General features: G+C 39.2%; 1 protein-coding gene across 1 annotated transcript; it reads right to left on the reverse strand.

The window, feature by feature from the left end:
* Positions 1-9,082: 9,082 nt before the first annotated feature.
* bmp10 (bone morphogenetic protein 10) lies at positions 9,083-15,503 on the reverse strand. Its single transcript, XM_088624428.1, has 2 exons — positions 14,849-15,503; positions 9,083-12,499 (listed from the first exon to the last, which is right to left on the reverse strand). The coding sequence occupies exons 1-2, from the start codon at positions 15,192-15,194 to the stop codon at positions 11,487-11,489; spliced, it is 1,359 nt and encodes a 452-aa protein (XP_088480554.1). The 5' UTR covers positions 15,195-15,503; the 3' UTR covers positions 9,083-11,486.
* Positions 15,504-18,048: the final 2,545 nt, after the last annotated feature.

Raw genomic sequence — 18,048 nt, forward strand, 5'->3', positions numbered from 1 at the left:
TCTCAGGGCTTTTTAACCAGTCGTCCTGGAACCCCACTTGGGTCATCAGCGATTGTCAAGGGGATCCCCAAGAACCAAGAGAAACTTTTTTCTTCAAGTACAGCCATATGCAAATAAGTACTCTGACGCAGTGTTAGTGCAGCTGCTGAACCCCCTTTCTGCTTTTAATGTTTTATAATGGCTAGAAATATTATTCTTAAGAATGACACACATCCATGTGATTATATGTTTAAAATGGAGTTCTTGATGAACGTCTTGAAATGGAGTCCCCCAGCACTGGGAAAAAATTGAGAAATCTGCTGCTTTAACTCGTGCTAAGGGGCGTATTCTGGGAGTCGCTTGAACTTCAGGATTTTCTGCTTCTGATTATTGCCAATACGAGACTCAGTCATATGAAATCCCCTTGACCGTGTCTTTTGAGATCTCTTTTGAGACTCTGTCTTGCACGTGGTGACTCATCACACCCACCAGATCTGCTGGACTGGTGCGAATGCTGTTACAGCCTTGTCCATGGATGGAAGGCTCATCAAGGTGTGCTAGTATCGTTTCACGAGGAACAGCAACACCTGAATGGACTGAAAACTGTCTATTGCTTAGTCCTAGTAAGATTTGGCTCGACTCCTTGGCTGAGGGCCCCGCCCTGGCTGTGGGACAGGAGAGGGAGGAGTGACGAAGAGGGAGCTAGAAAAGTGGAAGAGGGCTGCAAAGGAGAAAAGACGGACGTGTGGTATGTACAGTATTAAAAATAAAGAGTGGTATTTATAGGGCTGGCCTCAGCAGAGATGGGCATTAAAGCTGAACAGGATTTAGTGAGTGAATGCATGTGTGTGCACGAGCCCTAAGATTGGACGTGCGTCTTGTCCAGCATGTATCCCATCTTGTGCCCGATCTTGGCCAGGATAGGCTCCCCCATGACGCTGTATTGGAACGGTTAGAAAATGGAAGGATTGATAGACGGATTCATAGGGCCGGTCTAAGCAGAGATGTGCACTAAAGCTGAACAGGTTTTTCGTGAGTGAATGGATGTGTGAGCAAGCATCCCGTGACGGACTGGCATCTCATTCAGGATGTAGTCCTCCCTTGCAGGTTAGGCTCCAGGTCTCCGTGAACCTATAAGCATAGCAAGGTGCCAGAAAATAGTTGGATGGCTTTACTTCCCTGAAAAATCCACAGTGCATCCCTTCAACAAACAGACAACTGCCTGGTGTCTAAGTTCAGTCTGACATTTCAAAGACCTATTTTGTGTATTCCCTCCTTCCTCCATCTTTCTGACACATCCCCGAGGACTGCAAAGCGTTTTGAACAGAGTCCACACGGAGGTGGCTGAATTAAGAAGGGAACTTGAAGAAGATACGACTGTTTGAGTATGGAGTGGAGTTTAGTCAGAGCACTAGAGCTAACACGCCCTCTCTTCTGAGCAGTGCCATAGGATTAAGGATTTAGTAATAATAATAATAATTGCTCACACTTATATAGCGCTTTTCTGGACACTCCACTCGAAGCGCTTTACAGGTAATGGGGTCTCCCCTCCACCACCACCAATGTGCAGCATCCACCTGGATGATGCGACGGCAGCCATAGTGCGCCAGAACGCTCCCCACACACCAGCTATCGGTGGGGAGGAGAGCAGAGTAATGAAGCCAATTCATAGATGGGGATGATTAGGAGGCCATGATTGGTAAGGGCCAATGGGAAATTTGGCCAGGACGTCGGGGTTATACCCCTACTCTTTTCGAGAAACGCCCTGGGATTTTTAATGACCACAGAGAGTCAGGACCTCGGTTTTACGTCTCATCCGAAGGACGGCGCCTGTTTACAGTATAGTGTCCCCATCACTATACTGGGGCATTAGGACCCACGTGGACCACAGGGTGAGCGCCCCCTGCTGGCCCCACTAACACCTCTTCTACCTCTACCTAACACCACTAACTACCTCTAGTAGTCTGAGGACTTAAAGGACTTAAGGATTAAGGACTGCAGTTCAACATACAAAGGGCACCACCTAGCACAGAACAGAGCTCCTGGTCACCACACTGGGACGATGGTATATAAATTCTTGATCAGGAGGAAGAGCGCCACCTAATGGTCCATCCACACCACAGCAGCCAAGTTTTCCCTTGATGTCTCTTGACCCAGAACTGATCTGCAAGCCATGCTTAGCTTCATAGATCTGACAAGATCAGGCTACAAGGAGCTTCAAAGAGGACTTTATCTGGAAACAATACCAAAAATTACATATGAACTAATGACTCCATGGATAATTCGAGGCTCAGGGCAGTTAAACACAGTGAAAACGTATTAAAATGATATATAACCACAGCAAGGGTCAAGTAAAGCTACAGCAAAACCCACCAAAACGTCGCTGTACACTTTCATCAGCCAATGATGTGACTGGTTCGATATAATGTGTGAAATTAAAAGTGAAACCAAGAAATACATATTCCATGAACGTCTTGCAGCAACAGATAACTTTCCTAAACGCTGCTGTGAAGCTACTGCAGACTGTATAACCATCTGCTTCCATCTAGCGGTGAAGATAAGAAATATGAGCATTTCTATTCAATTACAAAACATAAAGATATTTTGCGGTACAAAAACGAGCAGAGGAACCTTATCGTATCGAGGACAAAAAACAATACATCTGTTTCTATCGTCCATTTTCTCACTATCATGACATGAGTGTTTCAGTGTATTTTCCCTTGTTTAAAAAGTTTATTATGAACATAAACATTATGCGATGTGCCTATGTTTGCTTTAAATTAAATAATGCCGCTCAGTGATATCAAAAATTCTATAGTAACGAGGAAGGTGCTAAGCTTCTTGTATTTTATAGATGAAATAAATGTTTTTTTTAAGTTTTTTATATTTCCTTTTCACACTATTTCAAATGCTAATTTGTACATATTTGACTCCTTTGGCTAGTCTCCAAGGTGCTACCGCGTGCGTTTTGGCTGTCAGATTTGAACTGCCGGAGAACGTTAAAAGACGACAAGGGGGTCTGAATAAAAGTAAGTCGTGGCACTGTCTTAACAAACAACTCCAGAAATTATTTGTGTGAGGAAGAAACGATTGAAATGGAGTTACCTATACTCTAGAGATACAGTAATTTATGATGGACTTTTATCCTCAAGGGGCAATCCGTTGTAAATAAAAATGAACGGGAAAATCAAAAATAGGCCATTCGCACCGGCTAGCGCGTTTGTTTGCTACTAGATAACGTAATGACCCCATTAAGTTGTTAATAAAAACTTTTGATAAGAGCCTACCTCAGTAAAATACTGATATTCCAAATATTCCAAACTATGACCGTCTGTGTTAAGGACGTTTCTAACCCTGTTTTCTGTTTTGAGTGCTTGTGAGACTCATTTCCCCTCCCGTCTCCCTGATTGACAACGCCATATAGCTTCATAAATAGAAATGCCCTTATGGTTTAATGAGAAGGAGTACTGAAGTACTTACAAAAGAGAGACCCTATACTTCAATCACCGGCACTACGTCATTAATGTCTAAAATGGTGTGCGTATCTTAAAACCAGAATCAGTGACGCCGAGGGAGAGATTGGACACATACTGTATCTACTTCTTTCCCTCCGATCATCCTGACAATGCGGACATCATTTTAATTCAGTGTGTCCCCCTCTCCTTTCCACCACACCCACAGTGTGTAATGGCTGATCAAGAACTATAACTGTATATCAGAACTGAATGGGTATAATAAGAAGGAAATTGCAAGTACACTCAATAACTGCTTTGCTTATGTCTTTACTAACGAAGTGGTCAGAAATATACCTATTTACAGTATATGGTATATGATCAAGTCATTGCACAAAGCTTGTCAATTGCAGAAATATAAAAAATAAAAATTTAAAAAAATAAGTGAACATCTCCAGTAGGTATATAACTTTAAGAAAAAGTATTGCTTGTCTGTCACAAACAGATTTTTGCTTCTCACTATAAACTGGAGAAATAGCCAGAGACTGGAAGTTTCCACATATGATATTTATACACAGAGAGAGGAAAATACTGAACATGGCGGTTATAAACAGTTTGACTTGTGTGTCATATAAAATACTGTAGCCTGCTTTTAGGGACAAGCCGATGTTATATTTCCACAGTAATGCTGTTCCTGGGTACAGTCTACATTTGTTCTGCTGAGGGGGATCTTGCTAAGCAAATCGTCTGGACTTTTTTGAAGAAGCCATAAAATGTTCTGACACTTTGAAATGTTGTGTCTGGATGTTCAGAACGTACAGTAGAACTGTAATAATTGTAAGCAGGGAAGAGTCGGGGGTAGGCCAACGTGAGAAGCAAAGTCTGGTGAGGTGAGGCGTTGGTGTTAATCAGAAATTAGTCTGATTTTCTGATGATACCAAGCATGGGGGGATGAGGAACAATCAAGATACAATTAGGACAGTATGATAAGATTTTTGTAGCATTCAGGAGTGGGTAGTTATGTAGCAAATGAAAACCAATGTTTGTCAATATAAACATTTGCATTAGAAAGCACTTAGTTTAAAAAAGGAGATTTTAAAAGATTCATTACTCTCAACATTTTGGCAATCCACAGAAGGAATAAAACGCAAACAGGATGCTTATTTACAAAGTAAGGAATGTAGAATACATGTTAAGAGGTGTTATGCTGAAACTATACAAAACACACTGTTGAGCACTGCACACACTTCTAATCCCTGCTTTACAAAAGGTTTCAAGAACCATTGGAGAAAGTCCAGAGCAGCAACACTCATTCCAGGGGCTTAAGGAGATGAGTTATGCAGACAGGCTGAAGTAATTTAATCTTTTCAGAGGGGATCTGATTTAGGTCATCAAAGTTTTAATGGAACTCAATAAGTTGTCTCAAGTCCAGTCAGTGAACAGAATGCAGGAATATGACACATCACCAAGTTGGTTTTGCACTAATATTACAAAATACTTTGTTACACAGAGTTTATTTGTGGAATGTAATACCAGGACACATAGTGAAGATACTGGAATTGTTTGTCTTGGCTTGATGCTGTGAGATTCATTGAGATTATAGGGAAGAGACAAGTACTACACAAAAATCAAGAAATCTGAACTTTCATCAAATTAATGTGGTACATTTGCATGCAATTGTAGTTAAAAGCAACAACAATATTCAATGCTAGACTAATGGAACAGTGTCTCAGATGGCACTTTCCAAAACACACCAATTGATTACTCAATCATGATATTATGATAAAATTATGATTTTCTTTTTTAGAAACTGCATGACATCCTGTCTGAAGATCTAGATCACAATGAACAGGTGTCTTCACATGCTACTTTGCAAAGGTATGATTTGAAGAAAGAAACGTTCTGTCTCATTGGGCTTTATTCTTAATTAACCGATAGTGGGGGGGATCTTCATTTATCTTGGCACTGCTTCTGGCACACTATGCCTTTGCAGTGCAATTTTGATAAGCCAGGATAAAGAAAAATCCCAAAAGGAGGACTCAGGTGTGTGTCCTGGGGCTCAGGCTGCTATAAACTGATCTGCTGTAAGAGCGATGATCCAAGACTCAGTGTTGTTTGCACTGAAGCATGTGTACAGTGGAGGACAGGTTTCCTGGAAGTTTGTCAGAGATCTTTACAGTTCCCGGGTTCGCAAATTTTCTTCAAGCTATGCGTGGTTAGTATGTGCAGGAGCTCACGTACAGTACTGTGGGCCGGGTGTACGGTGCCAGAGAACAATGGATGTCCCATCTCATCCTTGGGCACAAAGCACTAACTTCCAAGTCACATACAGTACAGCCAGCTAGCTATCAGCAAGATCTCGAGCGCCAAAGCCCTGCTGAATGGAGAGATGAAACCGTGACCCTGAGGTCAGGCCTCCCTGGTCTTTATTAAATGCAATTAAGACATTTCCTCTCTTCTAAATCACCACGTTTCTGTGCCTGCTCACTCTCGCAGCAGCCTCTGTGCACACTGTGAATAACAGCAACAAACAAAAAAATGACATAGATAGGAGTGATTACGCACAGCCTACTGTAGGCGAGGGACGATTTCAAGGAAGTTTTAGTTTTGTCAAGGGAAACCCTTGCCTCTCTTTATATGCACCAGTGACAGGGTTTTTAACTTTTCATGTCCTAGGAGACTCTACAAGCTTGATTGCGAAGCCTAACAGGATCTGATGATGGTGGGTCATAATGATTTTTGAGATGCAGAGATATGTTTTTGATTGGGGGAGGGTGGGGCGATGAGGTCCCGCGTCAGAGCGAGGGCCTGGCAGTGCTCATTGTCATCAAGGGCCCCTGCGTGATTCCAGACAGAGGAGGTGTTGGGAGATCTTCCTGAAACGTGCAGCTGACCTGGTTCTCATAAACAAGGATAGACGCAGGGGATGCATGCAAACCATTGCACATACTGTATTTTTCCATGCACAGGTCTTCTGCGAGAATGGCAACCAAAGTCACATTTCAGCTAATCTGTTGATCTGTTGCTCAGGTGTGGAAATTGAAAGAAAAAAGTAAATATGTGGAAAAGAGTTATATTTCCGTGCAGTGTGTGATATAATTGAAAATGCATAAGTATATGTCCTTTGGCCTCTTTTAGGGGATGTTTCTGAATGTCTTTATTTGGGAAAATGTAAAAAAAAACAGACATGCACAAGGAAAATGAGATGAGACAGAGGAGATTAACTGGGGGGTGCTAAGAGCTTTCACAGTGTTTCAAGAGTTTAAGGAGTTGTAATGTTCATTTATCATAACACAATACTAAAGAGAACAAAGATTTTATTTTTGAATCTTCATATGGGTATACATGCAGATAAAACACTCATTATGTTGAAGGAGTATTTCAGGAGGCACTGCAAAGAGAAAAAATATTTTGAAATTCATCAACTGGAAATTTTATGAGCTACTTTGGCAGACATCCTTAAAATTAAGGAAAGGTCCTAGAGCCAAAGTCTAAAACGTCAGTAGATAACTTCTGGTGAAAATATGCATAAAATGTATTTTTATAACGACCCCCTTTTTGACTAAGAGCTCAGAGCACCAGATTTAGAAAGTTGTTGTTTTTCCAGCAGATTATAACTTCCCCCTTTCAACACTGAGTCGCATGAGATTAAGTCAATTGAAAAAGGCCAGACTCTCTCTTGTAGTTCAGCTTTTATAAATATTTCGTTAATTATCATTGCTCAAAGTTTGTTTTAAATACTCCGACTATCAGCTGGAGGTTTTTGCCCTCCTTTTGAATGTGCCTTCAGCAACAGAACTTTACCAGCATTCCCATCTCATTAGTAACTAAGGCTGCGAGAAAACAGGTCATCATGCTCTCCAAAGGAAGTTTAGTTTCACAATATCAACATCTAATCCCCTTTTCTAAACACTTTAGCGCAGCTGGTTTTCTTTGGTCAAGATGCTCGTTTTTCAAGCAAAGTGGGAGCTCTTTGCAACCTCCAGTTGCCAGCTGGAACTGGAATTCAAAACCGAGTGGGGATGAAACAGCACTGGAGGTGTGCCGAGAGGTGAGGATTAACCTTGAAAAAGAGTGAAATTCACACCAGGGACAGGCCGCAGACTGAATATAACCATGTGCTGTTTGTGTTTCTGGACAAGTGCGCTCTTCAGTCTATTGACAGCACTGCCATGTGTACCTGTCATGAGAATTCCTGTGTGAGAGAGTGTGGACACGCCACACTTGTTGCTCTCCCGGCAGCAGCACTTCTGCTCTGTTGTGCTTGGGAAAGTTTCCATGGGCACCGAAGGGCAGCATAACTATTGAAGCCTGCACAGCAAGTCAGCAATGTCCAAGTTCAGTGCTGCTGCAGATTTTGTATTTATTCTTCAGTCTTCAGCGGTAAAACACTTGGGAAACCTACAGTCAATCGATCAAGCAATTAGTTCAATTAAGAAATGGAGAGCAGGAATCGTGGAAGCCAGGAAGACCTACTGATCGCGCAGGGCAGTTGAGGTTATAATTCAGACTATAAGGCTGTTTTCCATCATGCCTTTAGAGATTTGCAGTGAATTCCGTCAGCAATCACTGTACTATATACACGTCTTGATTTTAGAAAATTTCTTGTTTTTCCTTAATTTCACAGGAAAGATACTGTATTTGGTCATAAAGTCCAGAACTAGGTCACCAAATTAAAATGTCCAGGATTCCAGCAAACAATATTTATAAGCATATGTGTGAAATTGTAGATACAGTATATAAGCTAAGTGGTTTACACAGTACAATTAGTAATGTTCAATATTGACTTAAATTATTTTTTTTGTCAATGATTAGTATGTTTGAGAGTTCAAAATAGTTTATACCCATTATAAAATCACATGAACTTTACGTCAACCTTATACTACCTCTCGTTTTCACTGGAATTAAATTCAGGCACCTTGTAAGAAAGCTATTATCTCTAGAGCTTTTGATAAATGTTTTATAGCATAGTGATACAATGAAATGCTATTACCTATATGTTTTATCACTCTTACAACTTGTCTCATGTCGCTTGGTCACCATCATATCTCCACCCAGTTTAGGCAATGTGATTAAATACTGTTTTTTTAAATTTAAGGTTTTCTTCTCTGATCAAATGTTGACAGTTTGTGTTAATGGATATACACATTAAAAATCTATTTAAATAATAAGAACAAAAATGTGCATTTCTCAAAAGATCGGAAAGCAGCATTCTCTGGCATATGACTTGTTCTATAATGAAAATCCTCACATTTTTATAGTTGTTTTATCTGTTATCATATTTTTTTCAGATGCATACAAAAGCCTCCAAGTGTTCCATGTCTGTTTTCTATTCTGCCCATCTCTCATAGAATGGCATTTTCTCAAGACGTTGTTGCTGTTACCCTGCATAAGATAATGTTTTGCTTTATTCTAGTTAACGTATAGTTTACATTCACTTATATGTGAACTCCATGAACATTCATACACATGTAGTGAAGTTCATACACATTCAAACAGCCCCCTGTGCTTTGATGAGGAAGTAATTGTACTCCCGACATAAAGACATAGAACAAGAAACAATGTGATGTATACAGCTATGCATTCTCCTTTGTTATGTTTGGAGAACTTGAAACTGTCATAAAACCTCACAGACAAAGAGGAAGTTACCCTTTTTTTGCGTGCTGAAAACAAACTTTTAATCTCTTGGAAATACTGAAACATTCCCAAAACACCTACTACACATTTACGTTTTCTTTAGTCAGTATTTTTTATACATTATGCTGTTTAGTTCACATTTTCATTTACAGTTCTTCAGTGACACAATCACATCAATAAATAAATCAATAAATATGATTAATGAAAGCAGCACAGAAAGGGGAGCGGGGGCTAGTGGAGGGAGGGGCAGGGAGTTTGCGTGAACCCAGCTGAAAGTTAGTCAGCGTTGGTATTTGATAAAAGTATTTCTCCTTGAGACCCTCATGGAGTGTTGGGGAGGCATGCTCTTCAACAGATATTTCCACTTATCGCTGCCAATGATAAGTGAGATCTTTGCCATAAAAGTGAAAAAAGAGTCACAGTGCAGTTCTGCAAGACGGAGGGGTCCTCGTCAGTACCATTAGCCCAAGAATCTGACAGCTCCCCACATCTCTGTTCCACCAAGTGACGGGACACATGTTTCTCAGCCCTAACACCTCCTTATCACGAAGCTATAGGGAGCAGGGAAGTGCTAATAAAGGGCATGTGATCCTTGGTGAAGGTTGTTGGGGGGAAGATAACTTGTGGAGAAAGGTCCAGTTCTTTTTTTTCCCAATTGTTTCTTGTGCTTTTCTGCCATCCATACAGCACAACAGCATACCACGCCAATTCTGTTTGTGTCGTGAGACATCCTGACAGGGAAAACCCTTTTTCCATAGTGTTTTAAAACTACTGGAAATGAATGGTGGAACAGACCGTTTGAACATCTGTCCTTAAAAGGGGGAGCAGAAGGAAAACATTTGATCAGCTGGGATGTTCTTTGCCTACAATTCTTTTTACCTTTCTTTAGGCATAAAAACTAGGATTCTTGAGGTTATAGATCTGCATTATAGGTTGAAGTTGACAACCATGACAGTTACGTTCCAGCAAAACTAGAGGCTAATTCAAGAAAAACATGATGGTATATAATCAATACAAACACAGAATAGTAGGGCTTTCTGAAGTCCTGTTTATCCTCCTAACCATACATGTGTATCCTTTCCAGAGAGAGGTAACTGTAAATGCTTGTGTTCAGTTTTTCTTTACTCCTTGAGAGACAAGGAGATATTGCTGTCCAGGGTATTTGCTGAAATAAATGCTGAAAGAAAACAACTGTTGTGGCAGTATATGGGTTATGCATTCGGAGTTTGAAGTTCAAAAGCAGTTCTGACAGTGACTTGGGTCTTCCATGGAACTTGATGTGTCCTTTAGGGACTGAGCATGTAACTCTGGACCCTAAGAGCTGCAGTCCAGTAGGGTTTATAAGTGTGAATAATCAGCAGTTAATTATTAATCATTCAAAATAAATAATTAGTTTTGCCAGGTAAATCAAGAGCATTTGTATGACCCTGCAGTCTTTGAGGATTAAAGCTGTGTACCTTGTGTCCAGAGAGGTTCTTAGTTCTTTTTTTAAACATCTCGAATGAGGAGTCCACACTTCACTTTGCACTGTAGTCTCACAAAGCAGGTTTTCTGGAAATGACTCCCGGGTTCTCCATTTAAAACTGTAAATATCTTTAAACAAGCAAGAAAAAGCTTAGAAATAAAATGGTAAGAAGAGTCTTTTGTCCACATGGTTCATGTGATTCCTTCATCAGTGTCAGTCAGCTTATTTTCTGCACCTTGATGTAGACTCAGTATATCGCTGCTGTATTTGGCTGTTTCTCCATTCCTAGTGTGGGTCCAGTTCTGTACACTCTGATGGTGGTTCACCGGGGCTGATAAATGCACATACAGAATTTGCTAGATTTGCCTTATGCAGTCTAAATTCAATCAAATGAAAAATATACATCCAAAAAAAGGAACAGAGCATATTGATCGCAGATGTACTTGATCTAAAGCTTGTCACATGATCAACAGCAAATCTGTTTAGGATAATATGTTACATCATAATCATCTAATTGAGTAAATTTAATGTCTAACTCACTTTACAAATGATTACTTCAGATACTTGTATCTTACTTTAATTTTGGAAGGAAGGCTTTGCATCTCGTTGAGTATTGAATACTACCAAATTCATATAAAATCTCACTGACATAACTATATAGGCTTATACATCATTTAAAGATGTTTTAAAATTAATCTTCATTAACAAATTATTTCAAAGCAAAAGTATAATTAATTTTAGGATGAAAAATGTAAGTGGACAATTTCACTCTTTGCATACAATTTCTTTACAGATTTAACAACATGATTAACAAACACACTGTACACAATCATTAAATAATCTCTTTCTTTAAATACAAAATTTACACATTTACAGACAGGTAAAATTAAATATCCCCACGCTGACTATACATACTATGTATTCCCCCCTTTTGTGTATTTCAAAGTCTGTGACTATCTACAGCCGCACTCCGCCACTACCATCCCTTCGTACTTATATTTGTATGTGACAACGCCTGTGTCATCCATATAAAGCAGTGATATGGGGTCTAGCTTTGTGGGCACACAGCAGGCTCTGGACACCTTCTGTGGGCTCCTCATATGAACCAAAGTCCGAACGATGGCGTGCTTTGTTGGGGACACATGCTCTGTCATGGGGTAGGTGCACATTCCATTGCACTCGTATGCCTCATAGCCAGTAGGAGCGAGTATCCAAGTATCCCACCCGATGTCTTTGAACTCCACGTAGAAGGAGGTCTTTTTGCAGTGGTTGCCCTTGGCGTTCCTCCGGATGCGGGAGGCGGTGTCATAGATCAGGTTGGACCTCATCTGGATCAGAGACTCCTCGTTGGGACCTTCCTCTCCGTCCTCCCCCAGCCCATTTAGGTCCATTTCGAGGTTCTCCAGCTCCAGCGGCTGTTCGTGTCCGATCATCTCATTGAGCTCTTTCTTCTCCTCCTTGTGGTCGCCGCTCTGGTCGTCGGAAAAGACGATGAGCAAGGGCTCGTGCTTGGCCTCGGGGTTGATGTCGATGTCCAGGTTTCCTCCCTCAAAAGCCTCTCCGCCCATGTCGTTGACGCTCTGGATGTGCACCTCCAGACGATGTGTGGTGTAATCTAGCTTGCGCCAGTGCCTGGTGGCCTCAGTCAGGTCAAAGGCTTCCCAGCTACTATCTGTCCCGAATACCTGCCTTGATGCAAGTTCCACCAGCTTTTCCTCTCTCCCAACCCGTTCTCCTCCGGCTCTTCTCTCCGGCTCCTGACCCTCCTTTTTCTCCTGTCTCCCCTCGCGCACCTCATAGATCGTCACCTTCCTGTCCACTCCCTCGTACAGCCGGCGGTCTCGCTGAACCAAGGTATAGAGACGCAGCTCTGCCATGGTGATTCTCTCGTGGTGAGGAATGGACACGTTGAAGAGCAGGGGGTGTTTTCGGATCCCACTGATGTCCATGCTATATGAGGATGTATCTATGAGAGAGGAATCAGAAAAAAAAACTCATCGAACTCTGCCAACGGGCACATTTACTTCATTCACATTACTTTTTTAGGAATGCTGCGTCATATTGTTGCACAATTAAGTCTTTTCAGAAAGGAAAGACGTTTTCTTGCAATATTTTTTTTAGATATTGCTTGTAAGCATACCTGTGAAAAGAAATTGAGTAGAAGCTTATGTACAAGATAATGCATATTTAGAAGGCCTTTTTTCCCCCTTTTTTCCTAAAAATGAGCAAATATTGTTTCTTCTTCTCACACCTTCCAGTATTTTGTGTGGTGGCACTTCCAGATTATGAAGGGAATTAAATGCCTATTCAAGGGCATGTTTGAAACCAGTCATAGTAATAAAATTAATTATTACTTAACCAAATAAACACATTCTGTTTTGCAAAACATATATAAACAATGAATCAATGATTTATGTCAGTTTTGTCAAAAATTACAGAATAATTAATTTTGATCTCTGTGAAAGATTAGTGAAAGAAATTAATTTTGTGAAAGAGAATTAATTGATGCTACTTCACAAAATGGGATTTTGCATAAACATAAAAATTTAAAAGCCTGGTAATCAAAAAAGCTCAAAATACCTTCACTACAGTTGAATACAGTAAAAAATGGTTTACAGAAATAAAATAACAAGTTTCTGTGTTTTTATATTTATTAATTTTTAAGTACTGCTTGCACTAGCATCCCACAACTTTTTCTCCTTTGACAGTAATGTGTGAAGTATGTATCCCACCTTACAGATTTCTGTTCTGATAGCAAGTGTCTTAAAGTCATTTCCTCTCTAGCTTTTAGTGAGTCAAAAACAGGAAACTGGTAGGGCTGTGAACTTTGACCAATGGAAAGTGCTTTAATCATGTGCCATAATATCCATTGTCAAGTTTTGTAAGTTATCAACGATTTTGGTAGTCATTGAACAACTGTTTCTTTGTCAAAATCAACATATCATATTCTTAAACTATAGTGTGCAAAATTGAGATCTTTGAATTCTTTATTTGGATGCTGACTTATCTGATGTCAAATGACCTTAATTCCTTAATTCTGTTTATATTTTTGAAATCATATTGTTTTACAGTACTGCTCTCCTTCAACAATCTTTATTCATGAACTGTATTACTGTTTAAGCAAAATTGTGCAGATTTTTCTTACAAATATATACTTATATCCTAAGTATATATTTGGCTTGTATTCCACTGTTTTGTTAAGACTACTGCGTGTTAGGTAATCTGAAAGCCACATCTTCCTAGCTTGTTACACCGAGGAAAACAAAATTATTTTCTGGGCATGTACAAACATCTTGTGCATTTCACATTATTCTAATCTATAGATTTGATGTTTCACTTTCCGTATGCAGACAGATTATCCTGTAATGTTTTCCTACTGAAATTGTAACTGTTTTACTTTATGGTAAAAGTAAATCCTGATAGATCATCTTTTTGTAGTAAATGAACAGCCTTTAAATTCTGTGTATATGCAGAGATTAGAAACTGTGATGTATTACAAAACTGCAACACTTCATATTTTTCATGATTTCAATCACTGTAAATTAAACTTATCAAAATGACAAGCTTGGTTTCTTCTCAACTCTTCAAGTTGTAATAATAGACTAATAAGAGTAACAGAGGTTTATATTAAGTTTTTAATCTTTACAACATAAACACATTTACTCTGCTCCTAACTTGTCTAAGAAATTAAAGACATTTTCTGAGTTGTGTGCTCAGTTTACATTAGTCCTTCTTTACAAAATAACTTAGCAATTTACTATTTTGCATGCTTTTACCATTATCTTTGGTAGTTAGCATCTGCTTCTAATTCCTGAATTCACCATCATTGTCCTCAAAGCAAAAGTGCATCAGCTACATCTTCATGAGACAGGAATCTACAAAGCAGATATTTCATAAGAATCAAATCTCACTTGGAGATCTTATAAATCTTATAAATTACAAAGTGCACTGAGGTAAGATCTCCACCAATAATAACACTGATTGAAAATACATTAAGTAAATACTGATTCAATGAATAAGTAAAGATACTATAGTCATTGGCAGTATTAAGATGTGACTTGAGACTTGCAATAACCACAAATAAACTTTCCGTACTTTCACTTACCAGATGTATGTCTACGTATTTGTTTTACCCAGAATTCTTTGTGATCGTTAGAAGCATTGTAAACACTAATTTCTGACTACCCACTGGATTTTTATATTGTGGAGGTGCCCTTCCCCACTGACATGAGTCCAAGAGCACTTAGTTAATTAAAATACAAAACACTTGCAGATAAATGTTCACTATCCCTGCCTTAATTTGTGAAGTGCATACCTTCATTTTTGAAGCTCCTGACAATGTTGCCAGAAGGCATGGAAGACCGGTCATTGGCAAACTTGTTATAGAGCTGCAGCATGTACTCTGGGGGTTCCACTTTGGTGGCATCTTGCTGCGGGAAACCCGACAGGTTGAAGGTCTTTAGGAATTGCTCCCGAATCGTCTGCACGAAGGTCTGGAAATCCAGTTCGCTGTCTTGCTCTAGAAGGGGGTCTCCAAAGAGGTTGTGCCTGTCCATCCCCATTGCAGGACGGGGGTCTTCAGGAGCCATGATAGGGCTGCAGCACCCAGAGTGGATAAGGAGCCACAGGGCCACAAGTGACCTCAGTCTGACAGTGTCCATAGTCCTGCTGGCTTTCGTAGCACAGGGGCGACCTATAGATGTTCGTTGCCTTCCAATACAATGACAACACTCTGCACCTTCAGCTCAATTTGCTAGCTGGCTGGCAGGAATGACTGGTGGAAAGGTTTGCCTTTCTTATAATCTCAGGAGGGCAGGGCTGGTGTCAACCAGAGCTGACAAGTTTGGAATTGCTTCTCCACTCTGTGACTTGTGACCACACACTCTCGCGCTCTCTGTCCAATTTGAGAATCTCTGAGCTTCAGTAACAGGATGACTCTGCTTTGTCCAACTGTGACATCCTTGTCTGTTTTTTTTTTCTCTTATCTCTGAATTGGGAAGCACTGCAACAGAATTTTGGCGTGTGTGTCTCTGTGTGTGTGTGTGTACAGGGGCAAGTTTCTGTGTGTTGTTATCAGTCTTATCCCCTCTCCCTTAATGAGGATTTTGTAAACATCATTCCCATTCAGGCAGTAGCTTCCGAGATAGGATGGTTTGATGGGGTGGGAGAGGATGAGGAGTTTTTCTAAATGAGAGGCTAAAGTGGCACTGCTGGAAAGACAGACCCTTCCTTGTTTGATGGAAGTACGAACAGTTAGATTGAATGTTATTGCTTTAGATGAATGTACTGGACGAAAGTTGAAAAATAGCAATATTTAACATCATGCTTGAAACATAATTGATGGAAAGAAATAATGTATAGATACAGCATAGCTCTGCATATAATATGTATATAAGAAATTAATCAGACTCTGACAGCAATCTGGAGCAATATAGGAAATGTCTTGGTTCACTGAAGGATGCAGAGGTCTGGGAAAGTTTGAAAGCAATAGCGGCTTTTTTCTTCAGTTTGAAAAAAAAATCAACCAGGAAACTACACTCAAGTTTCCTTCCACTTGTTCACAGCTCAGATTTAGCAGGATTGGTATCTGTGATTGACATCTACTGCAAATTCTGTATCTGGCAAAGTACAGATAAACCTATTCTACTGGTCTAAGGTTGTCTGGATTTCACTATTTATAGGACCAGTGTCAAGCTTCTTGGGGGTCCTAATTGCCTGGTGTATATTATCATTTCTAAGCCACTGTGATTCCCCTGTTAATACGTTTCCTGCATTAGATTGTGAGATTTATCTGTACATTGCTTCTACAATTACAATTCTTTTGGATTTTGTGATTAATGTCCAATCATGCCAGGTTTGCATCTTTGGATAGTAAGAACCTTGTATGATCAAATCTTCTGAGTGACTGCAACATGTTTAATGTAATAAAAACATATTAAGTGCAAGAAAAAAATATTTATCTTTCTAGATACTGGCACAGAGCTTTCTATTCAACAATTGTGTTTGTAAAAATATAGTGCTTCTTCTAAATCTTAGAAGGAAATGTCTTACATGTTCTACATTAGTTTTCATTGATGTAAAAACAGCATTTTAGTATTAGTTTATGTTCAGACACTTTGCAAATAAATATATCAAATCGTTCTGACCTTTAAATAAATACAGATATCATGCTATATATGTACAAGAATGATTCAGGCAGAAACAGTAATTTTGAAAAGTGTTTGGGATTTTGATCTTATTAAAACTTTTTTAACTATTACATTCCTTACTAACTTCCACCCTCAATATTTTTTAAAGTCATGCTTCCAACATATCCTGAGAGAACAATGCATTTCAAACTAAAAAAAGCTATATGTTGTCAGTATTCTTTTACTGAGTTTTTAATATCTCTCAGTATGTACAGTATATATTAAAAACCATGCAAATATGTATGGGTATTCTTCATCCCAGACCTTAATATTAATCAACCTCTATATATTTTTAGACTGGGCAGCAGACACTTTTAAAAAATTCCAGATTTTCTCCACATACCTTAAGAAAATGTTTTAGCTTGTTTGATTAAATGACTTAGCTGAAAAAGGCTTCTATAGACACAAAACAGCAATAAAGTGTTAATAATATGGAACGGACCCTTACTCATTATTAATATTTGAAAAGTCAGATTGTTCTGTTATATAAATATGTTATCAATGGATACTTCAGTGTGAATAACATTGTTGGTAGGCATTTACAAACTAATTTGAAAGTCATAAACTAAAGTTAAAAAAATAATACTGTTCTTATTGTGGACTGGAGAGGAATTTCACTTAATCTTTGCACTCTGTGCTGATACCGTGACACCAAATTTTTTACATATCTCCAGCACAATATTTAAATTAGTACATCTAGTACATCTAGTATAAAACCTTTTTTAAAAAAAATGTTACTGGACACATAAATTGAGCAAACAAAGCTTCTGGAATATACTCAAACTATTCATCATTTTTTCTCAGGCAGGCAAGGTCTAGTATCATCTCTTGCATATTTGCTTCAAAATATCCAGCTGCAAACTGAGCAGGGTTTTTCTGCATATGTGTTTCCAGATTGAACAGCTATCTAAGGGCTGTGAGGAAGCTAGATGACTACTAGATAATATGTGCGCTTTGCTAATATGAAAACGTAATATTTACATTTTGAAATAATGAATGAACTAGGATGGGAAGTACTAAACTGGAAAGGTGACAGAGTTCTGAGGCTCATTCAACATTTCACTTAACCGTCTAATCTTGCATTACTGAGTTCATGACTAACTGTTCATGCCTGCCTGCATTATAAGTGTGATTAGGAGGGGAAAAAAGAAAAAAAAAACAGGGCTGCAGATGTTTTTGTAGCTGTTTGGTGGATGTAAAAGTACAAGTTCCACTGTATGGGGAATGAAGATAAGTAAATGAAACTGTACAGACGTTTTAAGACTAGACAGTTTGATGCGCAGTGTAAACCGGTCCATAACGTGGAAATTTCAGAGGAAGCAGTAGG

Source organism: Lepisosteus platostomus, chromosome 3 (genome assembly GCF_059453375.1).
Source record: "Lepisosteus platostomus isolate fLepPlt1 chromosome 3, fLepPlt1.hap1, whole genome shotgun sequence".
Classification (NCBI taxonomy): domain Eukaryota; kingdom Metazoa; phylum Chordata; class Actinopteri; order Semionotiformes; family Lepisosteidae; genus Lepisosteus; species Lepisosteus platostomus.

What these genes read in the sequence shown, in the direction of transcription:
- bmp10 (XM_088624428.1), bottom strand. Translation starts at nt 15,194, where the DNA reads ATGGACACTGTCAGACTGAGGTCACTTGTGGCCCTGTGGCTCCTTATC. An exon ending in CAGGAGCTTCAAAAATGAAG is followed by an intron (nt 12,500 to 14,848) that starts GTATGCACTTCA and finishes CCTCTCTCATAG; the next exon opens with ATACATCCTCATATAGCATG.